This window comes from Neolamprologus brichardi, chromosome 3, assembly GCF_056152115.1.
Source record: "Neolamprologus brichardi isolate AB-2024 chromosome 3, ASM5615211v1, whole genome shotgun sequence".
Taxonomy (NCBI): domain Eukaryota; kingdom Metazoa; phylum Chordata; class Actinopteri; order Cichliformes; family Cichlidae; genus Neolamprologus; species Neolamprologus brichardi.
In genome coordinates this window covers 3,864,848-3,882,275 of record NC_142106.1, presented here as the reverse complement: position 1 = coordinate 3,882,275, position 17,428 = coordinate 3,864,848, and the positions used below count along the sequence as shown (strand labels likewise).

Genomic DNA, 17,428 nt, shown 5'->3' with positions numbered 1-17,428 from the left:
ACCTGCTCAGGAGACAGCTGTCCTTCCACCTGCGAGGAGATGTCCGGTGACAGAGAAGCGGCAGCTGATAGTTCTTCCTGTTGAAAATGACAATATTAAGTTTAGGGATAATTTCAACAGTAGCACATTGACTAAAATTTGGTATACCAACATATTTGATATCAAACACAGAATTTTATTTATGGAACCTGCTCTGGTGGCTTTTGTCCATTATCTGAATCCCCTTTGACTGGTATAGACACGTTCTGTAGAGAACAGGCATACATTTTTAATAAATTTGATTTTAACTAAATAATTTAATACAATATGTTTTTAAAAAAAATTAAGTGAAAAGAACTAACCTGACGAAATGCATCACAAATTCTGTAGCGGTTATTTTTATTATTCTGAATACCAAGTGTCAGGCAAACTTGACCCCAGGGGCCTCTTTATGAAGTGCATGGTCCTCCAGTTGCATGCCATGTTTTTTCAGCTGTTCCACAGTTTCAATAATTTCATTGATTGTAATCGTTTTCTTTTTGTTCTAAAACAGAAGATATAGCATTTTCAGTTTTATTTTTCCTGGTAAATGTATATGAAAGAAAAGAAGAAAAAAATACATACCCCAAATAAGCAGAAGCGGTAGACTCTAAGTGTAAAAAAGAAAACATTACAGTGGCATTTATATCATTGATGAATATGAAATCATAACATTTTATAAAGAATATGTATAATATTCTCAATGAATTGAGAACAATTTTAAATCGGTGCCACTAATTACAAAACTTTGTTTCTATTCAAGTACTATTTGAACATGTTTTTGTGAAATACAATGCCCCTGAAGAAAATGTGCAGCACTTGATGTTAAAAAGCCATTGCCTGTTAGCAACAGATGTGCCTGTTATAGAACACGTGTTAATTAATTTCTGCCGTATGCTACAACTTTGCCTGAGTCCTGTGTGCAAATCTTTTTGTTTTTGCTCATAGCGAAGCCTGTTATCGAAAAAACCCCAGTAATAATATGGTGACATAAATGTAATTTTACGTGTTACACATAAGAAAAAAGACATTTTTACAATCAGAAATAACCTGGCTAATATCTTAGGCTAGGCTACAAGACTTGATTACTCAATTACATGTAATTGGAGATGAACTACTTTGTTAGCAAATTTTAAAAGTTACTATTTAAAGTTTATACTTAAAAAAAGGAACTCACCCCTTCTCCTTCTTCGGCATTTTTCCTGCACAAGACTTTTATGTTCAAAATGACATGTTTTCACCTCTAGTTTTTGAAATGTCGACAGAGTCAGACACTCCAAGCTCGCCTGTTTAATTGTAACGTCCAGTAGTGGGCGGTATAGGCTCTCCAACAGATTTTGTTTTTTTCAAGTGGACCATTATGGCTTTGCAATATTGCTCCACTTGATTGAAGTTTTAAAATATCTATTTATTCAATCATTTTATTGTAAAATTTAAATTTGCAGTTATTATCAAAGGAATACACATAACTGGTTGATAGGAAATATTAACCCTTTAAGACCTGCCATAGAACCAAGTCCACCAGAGCTTATATTATATGTTTACATGCTGTGGAGCCATTTTTGGGAGCATTTCAAGTTGCTATACATCAATACAACCATTACAGCCCAAATTTTAATAATATGTCTGCATTAAGTGCATAGTAATTACATTAATTGCAAAAAAGTGCAATAAACTACAAAAAAATTGAAAATCGTTTTTGTTTTTTAACATATATTTCTAGTTAGAGAAATTTAAGAGGCTTATCCCTCAAAACTGTAAATACAAAAAAAGTTGCACAAAATAGTTTCCCACCACAGGAAATTTATTTTGAGTGTCTTCATAGTTTTATTTTTGAAATACACCAATTTTTATACACTGCAGGAAAAACGAAAATAAATATTATACTGCAAATTTGCAAAAAAAGCAGCATATGCATCAAAATAAACTATTTCCAGCAGTGCAATATGAGTCCTAAGCATCCCAGAAACAACACAAAGTCATAAAGTCAAACATAACTTTTAAAAACACCAGTATAGGCTCATTGAGGCCCTGATGGTAAAAAACTACATTTCCGCAAAATGACATCACTTCCGGTTTCGGGCAGGTCATGGCGAACATGTAAAAGTTCGCGCTGACGTCTATTCCAACGTAGGAAGTGTTATGAACAGCTGATTGGATCGGCAAAGCGTGTTTCTGGAATATTATGTTTTTGTTGCTGCAAGTGCTTTTTATGCAGTTTTTGCAAAGCTATATGTGGAAGGAAACTGTGACCGAGGACAAGCTGATGGCATAAGATGTAAGTACAACTCCTCCGGTTTCATATGCAAAAAAAATTATTGCGCTAGCTTATGTGGTTGCAGAGCTACCGGGATTTAAAAATAGGTACACAAAACAGAGCGTGCAGCTCTGACCGGTTTTAAAGGGTTAAGACTTAGACAAGAGACGTTCAAAAGAGTGGAAAAAACAGAGGGGATGAGGGACGGTGACACAAGACAGTAAATTCCATTGGATTACCTACTGGAAGAAAAAAACAGAAAAGAAAACAAGCAAAAATATAACACAGTACACAACAGCAAGTATCACAGCCACAACCTAGATAAGTATAAGTAACAGTAGATAATAAATATTGGTGTCAGCACGGCCCCTGCCGAGAAACATTATCATCTACATGTATTTAAAATTGAGACGTGGGCACCGGCAACTGAGGAGAGGTTGAATACACAGACCATCCCTTGGACGCCATTCAGCATGCCCAGCACAAGTGATGTTGACGTATAGGTTGTGGAATAAAATTGAGGTACAGGTGGTCGGAAGGGGACACAGCAGGAATGACTCACACCCACCTCAGTGAAACAACTGTACGCCAAAGCCCTGCATGTGTGGCGGTGTGATGGAGTGGGGATGAGGAGGGGAGGGAAGTGAAGGCAAAGTACTCTCTCGTGGGGCCAGGTCCCCCACTGACCCAAGTAGGCACCCCTGGAAGCCACAAAGGCCCATCCGGACGGGGGCCTACATTAGCACCACCACCAAGCCCCACGGAGCCTGGGGTGGGGGGCACACATCGTAACCCACCACAGAGGAAAATACATCCACCCAAACATTCAATAATCTCTCTGACTGCATAAGACAAAAGACACCACGGCTGAGTTTATTCTCCACCTCTGTACTGATTTTAAAGTTAACTATTGTCTTTTTTTTGTGGGTTTTAAATGTGGTGAATACTTGACAAACAAAGTAAAAAGAAAAAAGACAATTATAAATTAAAGGGCCTTGGAGATGTCATTCAAACTAACACCATTGCACATCAAAACATACATGTGAGCAACAGAAAGAATAAAAAAACATTTCAGAATAATTCTAAGGTGGAAACCGAAATTATTCTTTTTAGAGCATTTTGAAATCACTGAAAGGTAGGTGAATTATGGACAATTTGAAAAGGCTTTTACTTTGGAAGGCAAAATCAGAATGACTTGATATTGATATGGTATCACTGTGGGGCTGTATACTGTTGGTCTAACATGGATTCATCCTGTGGAAACAGGATTTTTTCTTTTTAGAGCATTTTGAAATCACTGAAAGGTAGGTCTTAAATGGGCAATTTCAACGGGCCATTAATTTGAAACGCAAAATCAGACTGACTTGATATTGATATTGTATCATTGTGGGGTTGCATACTCTTGATCTTAAGTGAATTGAATGCAATGTAAACAAGAATTTTTCTTTTTAGAGAAATCAGAAATCATTGAAAGATTATTTCCCGTATGAGCAATTTGAAAGAGAGCATTTTGAAGGGCAAAACAAGAATGATTAATATTGACATGGAATCACTATGGGGTTGTATACTGTCAATATAGACTGCAACAAGTCTGTGGGAACGTGAGTTTTCCATTCTGAATTAATTAAAAGAGTAGTTCAAAAATAAACATTCAGAGGGCTTTTACTTTGAAATCCAAACGGAGGTGGCTTTAATATTGACATGTTGCTACTAGAATACTAGGGTATGTCATTTGTATCCAACATTAGAGTGTGCAAACAAGACTAATTGATATTTGTGAATGTGCTCTTAATTTACTGGAAGTTGGCCTTCATTTTGAAATCATGCTTCAGGAGATTTTATTTTGAAATCATGTTTCCACATCTTTTGCCATAATACTTTGAATACACAGGGAACGTAAAACAAAGTGGAGGCTGGCTTGACACCAGTAATAAATGGGCCCTGGGTTCTTTTCCTAGTGTACTCTCGTACGATATTCTTAAATTAACTTCTCTTTTGTTTCTGGGATCAATGAAGCTTATTCCTTAACAGCAGCACTACACGCGAAAATGAACACTAGTGTCTACAGTGCAGTAAATCATGTCATACACCATGTAAAGTAGAGCATTGCAACCCTCCTTTAATTTACCAAACAATGAAAACAAATTAATAAAATGGCAGATTTCAGTATTCAGGCAAACCAAAAACACACACAGCAATTTACCCACTGTACACAGAATCTCCACATATACAGTGTAAACCACCAGTGATAAAACTATTATGGTCCCAAACTAAACCTAAAGCGGGCAGAGATAAACCCTACGTTGCAGGCCTGTATTGACCCTGTGCACGAGAAAATGCTAACTTCCTGGTTTGAGACCGGATGTTGAACATTTACATACAAGACTCGAAAACGGAAAGATGGCGTTAAGTTACAAAGAGCAGGAGGTGGGAACACTCATCACTGTTGTGTCATAAAAATCTAATGATCAATTTTGACGTTTAAAGAGTTTAGATCGATCAGTTGTTTACATCACTCAACACAAGCAGAACTGCAGCAGAAGACACATCGTCCACATTCAGAAGCTCATCTCTGTATAGTGACTGGTCTCATGATTTAAACAGGCAGATGTTCAGCATTCAAACTACAGGTGAACAATAGTCAAACCAGATGTTTTCGTTATGTCGATATCAGCTCGTCAAGTACACACCTACACAGCATGTTAACAAACCGTGAAAAAAGCCACACAAAAAATGAATGATTGCTGGTAACAGTTTCTATACATTAGTATGTACGAAGGGTATGTTGTGACTTACCTTCAAAATTACAGCGGTCCCTCGCTATAACGCGGTTCACCTTTCACCTCGCTGTTTCGCAGATTTTTTAGTGCAAGTTTGCATGCTTTTCTTTTTACATCACATTGTGTCCTGATTGCTGCAGACGATCTCCTCCGTGACGTCTTTCCTGTACAGAGTCGCTGCATCGATGCTAGCAGCGTGACTCTGAAGTGCAGTGCTGTATGTCCACGATGTCCACGAAACGTTTTGCACCATCAAAAAATAAAATTGGCTTCTTGATTTCACCTATCGCTGGTTATTTTTAGAACATAACACCCGCGATAAACGAGGGACAGCTGAGAAATATAACATTTGAATCCTTTTCTCTTTTGCCCTGAGGCGCGGGGAAAAATATCGACAAGTCAATGAACATCATTTACAGATATATTGGGTAAATGCCCGAGACATCTATAGAAATGTAAATCGCCGCTTGATTTATTCATTTGCTTAACTTGTTTTGGACCGTAAACAGGGCGTGAATAGGAAACAAAGCTCCCCACAGGAGTTTCCGCACCGGAAGTAGCATATGCTAACGTGCACATAGTCATTTGCTCCAGTATAAATCCAAAACGATCTCCCAACCGGAAGTTCTTCACTCAACAAGCAATAAATAAATAAATAAACTCAGTACCTTGTGAAACGTGCACTTCCCACCAGATTAATCCAGGCAACAAGTTGTCTTCAGCTCCTTCAGAAACACTCCGCTCTGAATGCAGTAGCACAAAGATGAGGAAGGTCCGTGATCTCCACGTGCTCCACAAGCTTCCTGTTTTAGCTTCCCACGTTGCCAGAGGTACTCTGAGTGACGCGGGCACTCAGAGTGACTATCCGGGGTGTGTCCGTCGTTATCCAGTTCGGTAACGATCCTCTGCAGCTTGTTACGTCCCACAACTTTAGCGAAACGGCAGCTGCAGTAGTCCTTATTAGCTAACGGCTGGGTTAGCCTCACTTTAACTCAATGCGTGCACGCGGCAGTAAACAAAACACACAGTCCAGCAGCTTCACGCCGAAACTTTACGTGTCACGTCACTAACTTACCGACACTGTGACTTATCTTTCCGAAAAGTCGAAACACACTCACTGATACTACATAAAAACAAGCTAGCTTCTCCGGTTGCTCCGTGTAACTCACGCACCACCGCCCTCTCTCCTCGCGCTCTCTTTTTTCTCCTTTTCCTTCTCCACCCTGTGTTACCTTCACAGACCTTATCCCCGTAGGAAATTACAGTTCTCAATAACAAGTCACAAGAAAAGAAAGATAACGTATTTTAAACAATGCAAACATGTTTTTAATCAGTTGACATGAACTTTGATCTTTTTAATAAACAAGAACATTTAAATAAATGAACTCTTTGATATTTATATTCTTAGACTTTACTTATCTTTTACTATTTATGCATCTTTTTAACCCGGGTTACATAATGAAAGCATACTATACTGTAAGAACAGAGGTTTATGGCTCCATAGTGTAGAGGTTAACATGTTGAGTGGTGACAATAATCTCCTTTGTGTTGCATTTGGTGTAAAACATGCAGAGCTGTGTGCTGTGACAGCGTCTTGTGATGAGGGAGCAGCTGAAAGTAGCTGCTGTACGAACACGTCCATGACTGAGTGGTCTGTTTGAGGGGACGGAGGTGAGTCTGTCACTCGGATCTACATCCGGATGAATAGAATCAAGTTTTTAGGATGATGCAACTTTACAGAAATAAAATAAACTACAGTGAGGGGCTTCATTTAGTGAACTCATGTTACAGAGTTTGTCGTTTGAATGCTTAAACCACTGCAGAGAACAACAGCAATCTCTCCTCCTCGACCAGGACAGGTTTACCGTCCTCCTCTAAATGTCACACAATAATAAAATGGACTCAAAACCCAAACTGGACAAAAAGGGAATCCCAGTGAAGAACAGACTGTTTTCATTATTACAGTCAGGTTGTACAAACCAACATGTGATGAGCAGGATAAGCAGTCACACGAGGCTGGTTACCAACTCACTAAGTTAACCCAGAGTTTGTGCTGGCAGCATGTAACCAATCTAAAGGGGGTGTTTGATGGATCACATGACTCCACAAAAACTGATCCCTACGAGCTCCACCTACTAAAACACATTATCAGATAGGGATGAAAAATCTATAAAAGAACACTATTGTGAAAACGAATGCTGCAGCAAATCATTACCTGCTGATTTAAAGCACAGAGCAGTGAAATAATGGTTTTGTTGCTGAGCGCGCTCTCAGTGCTGCTGATTATTTCTCCGGTGATGGCTGCACATTAAACTGGACCAACTGAAACTATAAAGCTTGTTGTCCAACAGCCTGTGGAGCTTCATTCTAATGCACATTACAGTGTGAGTGGTTGAACAGGTGTGCACTGCTATGCAGATGACACCCAGCTTTAACCATGAAGCCAGATAACACTTGCAAATATGTAATACTGCTTTCTTCCATTTGTGCAACATCTCTAAAATTAGAAATATCCTGTCTCAGAGTGATGCTGAAAAACTAGTTCATGCATTTATTACTTCCAGGCTGGACGACTGTAATTCATTATTATCAGGATGTCCTAAAAACTCGCTGAAAAGCCTTCAGCTAATCCAAAATGCTGCAGCAAGAGTCCTGACAGGGACTAGAAAGAGAGAGCATGAAGTGGCTGCTTGGTGTCTCCAGAGGTCTGAGAACTGCTCGCTGCTCTGCACAGCATACTCTATGTTTGTTTTTTTCCAAACTGCTGAGACGACCATGACCTGGATGACTGAGACACTACACAGACTTAGAGTTTAAAGCATCTTGAGACGACTGTTGTTGTAATTTAGGGGTACATAAAGAGAAAGAAAGAAATCTAGAAAGTCAGAGCAGCTGTCTGGGTTATGACTTACCATCAATATGATCATACTTCAAAAACCAATATCATCATGTTCAATGAATCCAAATCAACCTGATGATCAAATGACCTCAGATGAGCTGCTTCCTGAGTGGATTTGTTCCCTCTGTAGTGTTGAACATGAACAGCTTAGCAGGACGAAGAAAACAAGACAAAACCTCAGTGTGTAAGAACAGGATCAGAGCCTGAAGTGAGAAACTCCTCCATGATCTACATCCAGACTTCAGCAGAGCCAAACTGGATCAGACTGTCTGCTGGACTCTTACACACATTCAGAGCTCAACATATACACTACACACTAAATAGTTGGATGGTGTTTACTGGCAGTGTTTTGTTGCTGTTTCAGACTCTGAATCTGAAGCTCAGCAGTGTGTTTCCTGTGTTTCTGTCTTGACATTGTTCCTTAAAGCAGCAGTCTCCAACCTTTTTTGCTCCACGGACCGGTTTATGCCCGACAATATTTTCACGGACCGGCCTTTAAGGTGTCGTGGATAAATACAACAAAATAAAACTAGTACCGGTACAGAAAAAAAGAAGATTTATTCATAACACACGTGAAAAGACCCAGGAAAACCGAGTTAACAATAAAAACGATAACAAAATAACGCTGAAAACCGATAAAAACCCTGAAAATTACACATTTCACACCTGAGCCTCAACTCTCGCGGCCCGGTACCAAACGACTCACGGACCGGTACCAGTCCGAGGCCCGGGGGTTGGGGACCGCTGCCTTAAAGGTTCCTCCATGTTTTCTCACTGTTGCTCTGATCCATGCAGATCAGCATTACAGGCATTCAGCTTTCTTCTTCTACTCCTTCTTCTCTGTGTGCCATGTTTGAATCATCCATCTGTAGTCAGGAGCAGCCGCTCCATCACCACAGCAGAACAACAACACTGGATCAGATTAAATTGTTATGACCGAGGTTAAATTCATAGAACAATAATTATCATAATATTTTAGATCAAAACCAACTTGACAAGTTAAAAAAGGCGAGTGAGAACAAAAAGCGTTACTATGGTTACTATGGACCTGTGATCATGCTGACATCAGTGATCAATCACACAGATCAAACTGATTGTTACGGCTCGTCTAGGCGTGGCCAGACCATAATATACGGCTGACCCATCCCTGTGTGACCGTGAGCAGCACATCGCATAATTAGTACATTTTGATGGTGATTCATTTACAATGAGTGGGTTCAACACAAAGGAGCGGACTTCAGCTTCGGGGTGGAGCTAACAGCAATACAACAAACAAACGGGGCTCAAGGTGTGATGGCTGCACAGGATGAGCCACACCTCAGCATTACTTCACTTTAGTTTGCTTTGCAGTCACTACTTTAAATATATTCTACTCATTGTCCAATATTGTTTCTTTATTATTTGTTTTTATTACACCTTCCAATGTTTAGAAGGCGTGCACACATATGAACACTGCAAGGTCAAAGTTCTGTTTTATATTAATACATATTTCTGTGTTTGAGTCACCTGGGGCTTCTCTCCTGTCTGGCAAAGGGCTGGGAGAGCTGAAGTACCACTGACAGCCGTCGTGCTTCATTGCCTGGAGGGTGTTTCAAGTTTGTTTAATTGTTTTGTATTAGTTGGTTACATGGAAGCCATATTTTCCCCCGTGTGTCATGTGGTTTAGCTAAACCAGTATTAACGTTCCCCCGTGTGTCATGTGGTTTAGCTAAACCAGTATTAACGTTCCCCCGTGTGTCGTTTCAGGAGGTCAGTTTATCTTATGTTTGTTTGAGGTTTTGTTAATTGTTATCTTGAGCTTAGTCTATTGAGTTGACCTGTTTTGCTGGTCTGCCTGTTTAAGTTCTGGCTTTGTTAAATATCTTTTTATACTTTTGGGTCAATAAAACCCCATTTTTTAAATTAAACACCTGGGTCCTTTATGCTTTACTGCTTGGTCCCTGAGACAAGGATACAAACAACATACTCAAAGAAGTTAAATGACAGCAGCGTACCTCCAAAACTGACAAAAACAGGAGAAAACAGTGATCAAATACAAAGGCAGTCCACCCCTACATGCTCCTGTGTAAATATGTTGTCTCCATGTAGTTAGCCAATCAGCAGGCACCGTCTCCGGGATCCACCAATGACAGAAATGCACCTGCACACTTACATTTAGTGTGCAGGTGCATTTCTGTCATTGGTGCACATGAGAGACAACATTACGACAGCAGTCGTAACACTGATTGATCAGAGGAGTCGGATCAATGGAGCAGCTTCTGGTCCTGATGTCCTCTGTTTGATCCTGGACCTGCAGAGGAGACTCGAGACAGTCAGACACAATCACACAAGCCAACAAACAAACAGACAAACCAACCTTTGACTTTGAGCTTCACGGTTTTCTTTCTGATGAAGGTTCCCTTCCTCCAGACCAAACACTTGTACTCTCCACTGTCTCTCTCTGTGGGCTGTTTCAGGGTCAGACTGAGGTCTCCAGTTTCCAGCAGGTCTTTGTTCATCACAGTTCGGTCTTTGTAAACCTCGTGCTGTTCTTCAAATTGGTTTGGGCCGTTTGTAAACACGTGAGCCTTCTGGAACGGCTCGTAACGTTCCCATATCACTTGAACTTCCCCCGACAGGTTTTTTGTGGTTTTGAAGGGCAGCTGGACAGACTCCACCCCCTCCTCCACCTCCACCTTCACTGGAATCACTGAAAGAACAACAAACACAGACAGCAGCAGGTTTTCAGAGGTGTAGAGAAATGCCATGTCCTGTTTGAATCATCCATCTGTAGCTTCACTGAATGCTGAAGGTTCAAACAATCTAACACACAAAGTCTGATTTGTGTTTACGGAGCAGCTCAGAGCAGATCTCGCTGTTCTCACAGGGGGAACGCTATCAGGTTTTCTCCTGGAGGTCAAAGTTCAGCAGGTGTTCACTTCTCATTTTACACTCTGATCCTCGAGGACACAGGAGGAGCTTTCAGACCAAACTGTCCTGCAGACTCTCTGAGAGGAGCTCCTCCAACATCTACAGACTAACAAAGACTTGTTTTCTGTTTGAACGACACCACCAGCAGGGACAGGCTAATGTAATGGAAAAAGGTCTCCCCAATCTTACTGGTGGAATTGGAAAAGAATACAAAAAACTCCCACGAATGAGAAATGTGGGTGTTACACAACTCTTATAGCAAGGGGATGTGAAATATAAAAGGAAAACACAAAGTGGTCCTATTTACATAAGCAACTGAAGTTTGTATATGCAGGTAACGATGTACAGAAACATGTATAGACAACTGTACGGAGTAAGATAGCAGTAAGATGAACAATGTGACGGCAGTTCTTTGATCATTAATATGCAAATTAAATATTTACATATTAATGAATAAATTAGCGGAACAAGTCAAGAAACCACCAGAGGAGGCTAACTATATGCATTATGGGTAGTGTAGTATGAGAGACTCACCTGACACCAAGGCATGACGGAAATGAAACAAAAGACTCGCAGAAACAACTACAAGAAGAAGCAGGAACACCAGGAGAACTGTGGCCCAGGACGGAAACGGTTCTGTGGACGAACAAAACAATATCACATGACTGCTGAACGCTGTACTCAATCTGCTCTGACCTCTGACCTGTAGCTACATGTCTGACCTTTGACCTGCAGCACTACTTTCTGTCTCAGGATGTCTTTGTCCCTGTAGATGGTGCAGATGTATCCTCCACTGTCTCTCTCTGTGGGCTGTTTCAGGGTCAGACTGAGGTCTCCAGTTCTCAGCAGGTCTTCGTTCATCTTCGTGCGACCACAGTAAAGGTCGTCCTGGTGGTCGCTTCCATTTGAACACCCATGGACCATCATGAGTTCTCGGTCAGAGTGAGTCCACTTCACTGTGGTGTCCTCAGGCAGGTCAGGTGTTGTGTTGCAGGGCAGGATGACGGAGTCTGAGCCTTCCTCCACCTTCACCTCCACCTGCTGGTCTGAGGGGACAAGAAACCACAACATGAGCAGCAGCAGTCACACTGATGATAATCAAGGCATCTGTGTTTGTGATGGTCCTGTGTCTTTGACCCAGTCTTTGAGCTGGAATTATAAAATGTTCATATTTGAGTTTTCTATTGTATTTACATTTTATTTTATATGACTTTTGTATTATTTTAGTGCATCTGACTTCATTTAGTCAGACCAGTTTGTCTCTGTGTCCTGTCCTCAGTGTGCTCATGTTGGTTTACCTCAGATTTCCCCAGTCATGGTCTCTTTCTCTCTCCAGTTTTGTTTTGATGTTTCCAGACTGGTTGCGTTTAGAAAATGTTTCTGTCATTTTTTAGGTTTAGATTACTAGAAAGACACTTTCTACTACCTTTTACTGTGACCTCTGACCTGTGTCAGCACTGTACTCATCTTTGACTTGTAATTACAGATGTTATTAGGGTTTTTGACCTTTGACATGCAGCTGTACGTCTGTCAGTTTCAGTTCCTCCCTTCCAGTGCGGATGGAGCAGGTGTAGTCGCCACTATCAGTCGGTCGGGGGTTTCTCAGAGTGAGGCTGAAGTCTCCAGTGTCCAGAGCATCAGGCCTCATTGACGTGCGCCCGCTGTAACGCTGGTTTTGTCCGCTCAGATCATCAGTTTCTTCTTGTCTCAGATGGACAGATTTGGGGTTGAGATCAGTGCGAGTCCATATCATTGTGGGGTCCTCAACTACAAAACCTGTGTACTGACAGGGCAGCAGGACAGACTTTGCCCCCTCATACACCTCCACCACCACAGCCAGGGCATGCTGGGAAACCGGAAGGAGACACAAACACAAAAACAGAAAAACTAATTAACTATAATTAGCCATATAATGAGGATAGAAAGAGACTGAAATCCCTCTGACTTTTCTCTCCCTACATCTGAGCAAGTGTGGAAAGGTTTAATATTTTTATGTGTGAAATGATAAAGCTCTAAAAAAGAGCTTTTCCATACAGTGGGATGAAAAGTTTGGGCCACCTTGTTAATAGTCATTATTTTCCTGCCCAACAATCGTTGGTTGTTACAATAAAAATGTCAGTTAAATATATCATATAGGAGACACACACACTTGGATTTACAGAAAGTGTGCAATAATTGATTAACAAAATCAGGCAGGTGCATAAATTTGTTGTCATGTTATTGATTCTAAAACCTTTAGATCTAATTATTGGCTCGGTAAGCTCAGTGACCCCTGACCTACATACACAGGTGTAGAAAGTGTAGCTGCGCTGCAGCAGCTACGTTTCAGATAACAGAAAATTGCTGACTGGGTTTCCCATGAACTGGTGAAAGACTGCACGAGATGAAGTCAAGCTATCTAATGGATAGCCACAGATAGTGGATATGTAATTATGCAATTAGACCCATTAGTCTGACACAGAGACAGACAACCATTCACACTACGGGCAAATTAAAATCACAGATTAACCTCGACCCCACTGACTGCATGTCTTTGGACTGTGGGAGGAAACCCTGAGAGAACCCACTCATACAGGAGGAGAACATGCAAGCTCCACACAGAAAGGCCAGATGCTGCAGTGAACTCAGAACTTACAGTGCATCAGTAAATTCATCGACTCGTGAATTTTCTTCTCTCCTTCTTAAATCCTCTGCAGCAGCATCAGAAATATGATGCGAATGCCAAGATCAGCTCTGTCTCCTCTGGTTCATGTGTTTCTTTTATCTTTTTATTTCTGAATTTCTATTTGTGTTGTTTCAGTTATTAAAATATATCTGGTGTACAGTATGATGATGTCTAAGGCAGGACAGGCAGGAGGAAAACATGGGGTGGAGGAGACGTAGATGTAATAAATGAGCACAAATAGAAATGAACAGCATATCTCCAACTGCTCTACTGGTAAGAGAAAAAACAACAACAAATGTACAACATCTGGAAAACAAACATCTAAAAATTCACAGCTACATAAATCCACTTAAATCTTATCGTGGTGTGTGTGAGAGCGAGAGTGTGTGTTCGTCTTCATCACAAAATGTATGAGGGTGGGAATCTGCTAATTATTTTTCTTTTATTTACTTGGACACTTACAAAGTTAATTATTGTGTGATAATTTAATTAAAACAAGAATCATTGATAGTGAATATTTCTAGATCTACTATCACTCCAGTAATAAGGATTTCAATTTGAAGATGAAGTTTAAAAAAGCTAAACTCTCAATGCAAAAAGTACTTTTTCAATTTTCAGTTTTTAAAGATGTTTTTGAAAATAACTATGAAATTAGTTAACAAATCAGCCATGCAGTGTGATGAAAGGAGCTCTCTGATTGGTTAGAGTAACACAAACTGATGCTAGCATTAGCTGTTTTAGCACATTAGCTTAAGAGGTTCAATGTTGCACAGAGTGTGAATGCTGGAGCTAAAAGTCCTTTGTACGAGCACACACACCTGTTAGTAATGCTAAAGCAGAGCTGATGGTTCAAACAGGAGCATAGAAAAAAATCCAGGTCAGTCTCCAAAGTAAATTAAAAAAAAATTCCTACATGTATTTACTAATCTGTATTTTACTGTACAATTAAACACCAAATCAAAAAAGCTTTGTGTCAATGTGTGTGAATCTCTTGGTCTTCCATATCAGACATCTGGTGCTTTGACACACCTGGAACACTGCACAGCCAAAAGTCCTCAATTTAAAAAGACCAGAGCACGTTTGTGCGTTCGGAACAAACTGTTACAAATAAACCAAAAACTAAATGTTGTTTGTTAAGTTTAACAATGACCTGTGAATCAGTGAAGCTTAAAAAGGCACCAGGATGAACCAGTGTGGGGACTACACAACACAACTAATACATTTGACATTATGAGCACTTTGTTAAACTGACCTGCTGCAAAAACACACTGTTCCCATTTATTTAGCTGAAGCTACAATAGATCTGGCACCAGGCTTCTTTTATAACCTTTAATGTGGCCAAACTTCACTACAGGCAGTACTGTGGTACTATTAGTGAGACAGGACAGGAACATTTCTTAAACAGATGAGCAGATACCAGGATCATGAGCATGAAGCCTGCAGGTTTCAGCAGGAGTAAAGTGACTGCAGTGAGTAGTTATACATGTTACACACTTCAAATTATTTTAAATAACCGTGTGTGTGTGTGTGTGTGCATTCAAAGAGCGCTCTCACCGAGTACCAGCAGCACGAACAACAGCAGCAGCATCTCCTTCTCTGGGAAAAACCTTTAGTTAGAAATCACTGTGGTGTTCGCTGCACTGCAGGCTTTGGTGCACAACGAAAAGTTTCCTGATAAGAAGACCCTCCTCAGTTCCTTCAAAATAAAATCCTTTACAGAAAAGGACTTTCAACATTAAACTCGGAGGAGAAGAGTTACAGCATGTCTCACACAGACTACTGACAGCTTTTAGCAACATGTGGATTTATATTCTGCTGGAACCTGAAGCTGAAAAGAAGGTTTGAAAGGGAGGACGTCAGTTTTAGTCTCTCTAATAGAAATGTTGAAGTTCTGCAAAACTGACAATAAGTTTTCAACCTATGAAAATGTTTTTATAACTTTAAAAATAAAATTCAACTCTTCAAGTTCATGACTTTGTTTTTTGAGTTTTATTCTTTGACTCCTGCTGCAGTTCTTATGTGTTAAAAAACACAAATTAATAATGTTTAAAAAATTAAGTATTATAATTACTAAGAAAATGTTTGGAATCATTTGTAAAAGGAGTACAGCGTGTTTAAGAAGTTTGGTTTTAGCTAACGAGCTCGCGCCATGTTGGAGATGATCACTCTGCAGTCCTTCACACATGTTTTACAGAGGGAGGAGAACGTGTTTCTGTTACTAAATATTTTCCACTAACTTCATTTAATTGTCTCCTCTGTTGCAGAGGATGACTGGAGGCTCGTAGAAAGTTGAGAACAGACAGAAAACATGTCCTCCACACTCTGGAAACATGGGCCTACAGAGCTGATAGACACAGTGTGAAAACGATCTAAAATGAGTTTAAGTTTGAGGTTAAACACACATGTGGACTATAAACAGCCCGTGCATGAAGGTAACAGTAAATGTTCAGAAAAAAAGACCCAACATTGGACGTCCAGAAATGGCTCATAAAAGTCTCAATTCATGATATCAAGTTTGCACAGTGGGTAAGCTTCCTGAAGCTGTGGGAAACCCTGATTACATCAAACACATCAGGAGCAGCTGCTCCATCACAAACACCACAGAAGAAGAACAACACTGGATCAGATTAACGGTTAGCCTGTTGTTTTTATTGAACAGGGACAGTGTGAGTTAATGTAAATGAATCGGAGAGATAGTAATGGAAACCAGTCAGATTGTAGTTAAGCTGCTCATTTCCAGCTGTACACTCTGGGCAGGTCACATGGTCCCAACACCGGTTACACCACAGTAGCAAATGATGCATTCAGTGCACTGTGAACCCAAACAGTTCAACTCAGTTTTATATATAAATCATTCTGACAGTTGCCTCAAGACAAGCAAGTGAAAAACAGCAGAAGCTGTCAGAGGAACGAACACACAGGCCTCTCATTTCTCTTCCTCTGAGGAGAGGACGGGTCCCTCACCTCAGGAGTCCCAGGTGCAACACCTCACAGCCCACTGGTTCCGCTTAGTTGGTCCCGCTCTCCATTTCCATCACAATGTAAAAATAACAACCTTCTGTTGGCGTCGCAACAATTACTTTGGGACTTTTTCTTAATACCAAAATATTTTCTTCATTTTAATTTCCAAAAGTCAAATACACACAAAGCTTTAAATGACAACAAACAAAACCCCAAAATAAACACAAAGGTAACACTAGACTATGTGTGCAACATAATGCATACAAAAGACACAAGAAAACCAAAGGATAAGTGAAGTAAAACCTTTATTTAAAAGTGTTTAATTAAAGTGCAGAAAAAGCCCAAAAATGGCCTAAAAAAGTTAAACAGCACAGACTGTAAAGATGGTGAGAAACAGATGAGGTATGTCACACAATAGCTGATCACACACATCAAAGACAGACTGAGGATGTGACTGGACTTGAAGTGAAACGTGTGTTCCTGTATTATCACGCTGTGACATTAAACCCACTAAATGAACAAAAAGGCGAGTGGTGAGGGTAAAACTCAGAGTCGGATCAATGAAGCAGCTTCTGGTCCTGATGTCCTCTGTTTGATCCTGGACCTGCAGATAAGACTCAAGACAGTCAGACACAATCACACAAGCCAGCAAACAAACAGACAAACCAACCTTTGACTTTAAGCTTCACGGTTTTCTTTCTGATGAAGGTTCCCTTCCTCCAGACCAAACACTTGTACTCTCCACTGTCTCTCTCTGTGGGCTGTTTGCTTCTGGATACTCGATGGTCAGTTGCGTCGTGTGTCTGGCGACACTCTTGATGGAGGACATTGAAGGACATCTACCAATTCAGAACTACGGTAACAGAGTTCAGGCTGATTGGAGCTGGCTTATAAAAGAACAAGAAGCAGATGAAGCTGTTTAAAATCCCACAAGGCTG

The 17,428-nt window shown here is 40.3% G+C and overlaps 2 protein-coding genes and 1 long non-coding RNA gene across 8 annotated transcripts in view; 1 reads left to right on the top strand and 2 right to left on the bottom strand.

The window, feature by feature from the left end:
• The window catches only part of LOC102789482 (methylglutaconyl-CoA hydratase, mitochondrial-like), a 674,272-nt gene that overhangs the window by 434,390 nt on the left and 222,454 nt on the right, over window positions 1-17,428 (top strand). The window lies entirely within an intron of this gene.
• LOC148103177 (butyrophilin-like protein 2) overlaps window positions 1-17,428 on the bottom strand; it is a 53,494-nt gene that overhangs the window by 30,915 nt on the left and 5,151 nt on the right. For 2 of the 4 annotated variants that reach the window (XM_087838587.1, XM_087838584.1), the window contains exons 1-4: window positions 12,371-12,669; window positions 11,587-11,910; window positions 11,399-11,500; window positions 10,311-10,634 (exon numbers count right to left, since the gene is read on the bottom strand). In XM_087838587.1, coding sequence (XP_087694713.1) covers window positions 10,311-10,634; window positions 11,399-11,500; window positions 11,587-11,910; window positions 12,371-12,617 — 997 coding nt within the window. In that variant the 5' untranslated portion in view covers window positions 12,618-12,669. Of the gene's footprint in view, window positions 1-10,183; window positions 10,245-10,310; window positions 10,644-11,398; window positions 11,501-11,586; window positions 11,911-12,370; window positions 12,721-17,428 lie in introns of those variants that run through there. The other 2 variants (XM_087838589.1, XM_087838590.1) reach the window with 2 other exon arrangements.
• LOC148103178 (uncharacterized) lies at window positions 22-1,508 on the bottom strand. 2 transcript variants are annotated; one of them, XR_015718565.1, is made up of 3 exons: window positions 342-1,508; window positions 189-245; window positions 22-77 (listed from the first exon to the last, which is right to left on the bottom strand). It is a non-coding gene; the product is annotated as an uncharacterized LOC148103178 (long non-coding RNA). The 2 variants fall into 2 exon arrangements; XR_015718566.1 differs by having other exon boundaries at window positions 189-523; window positions 604-1,508.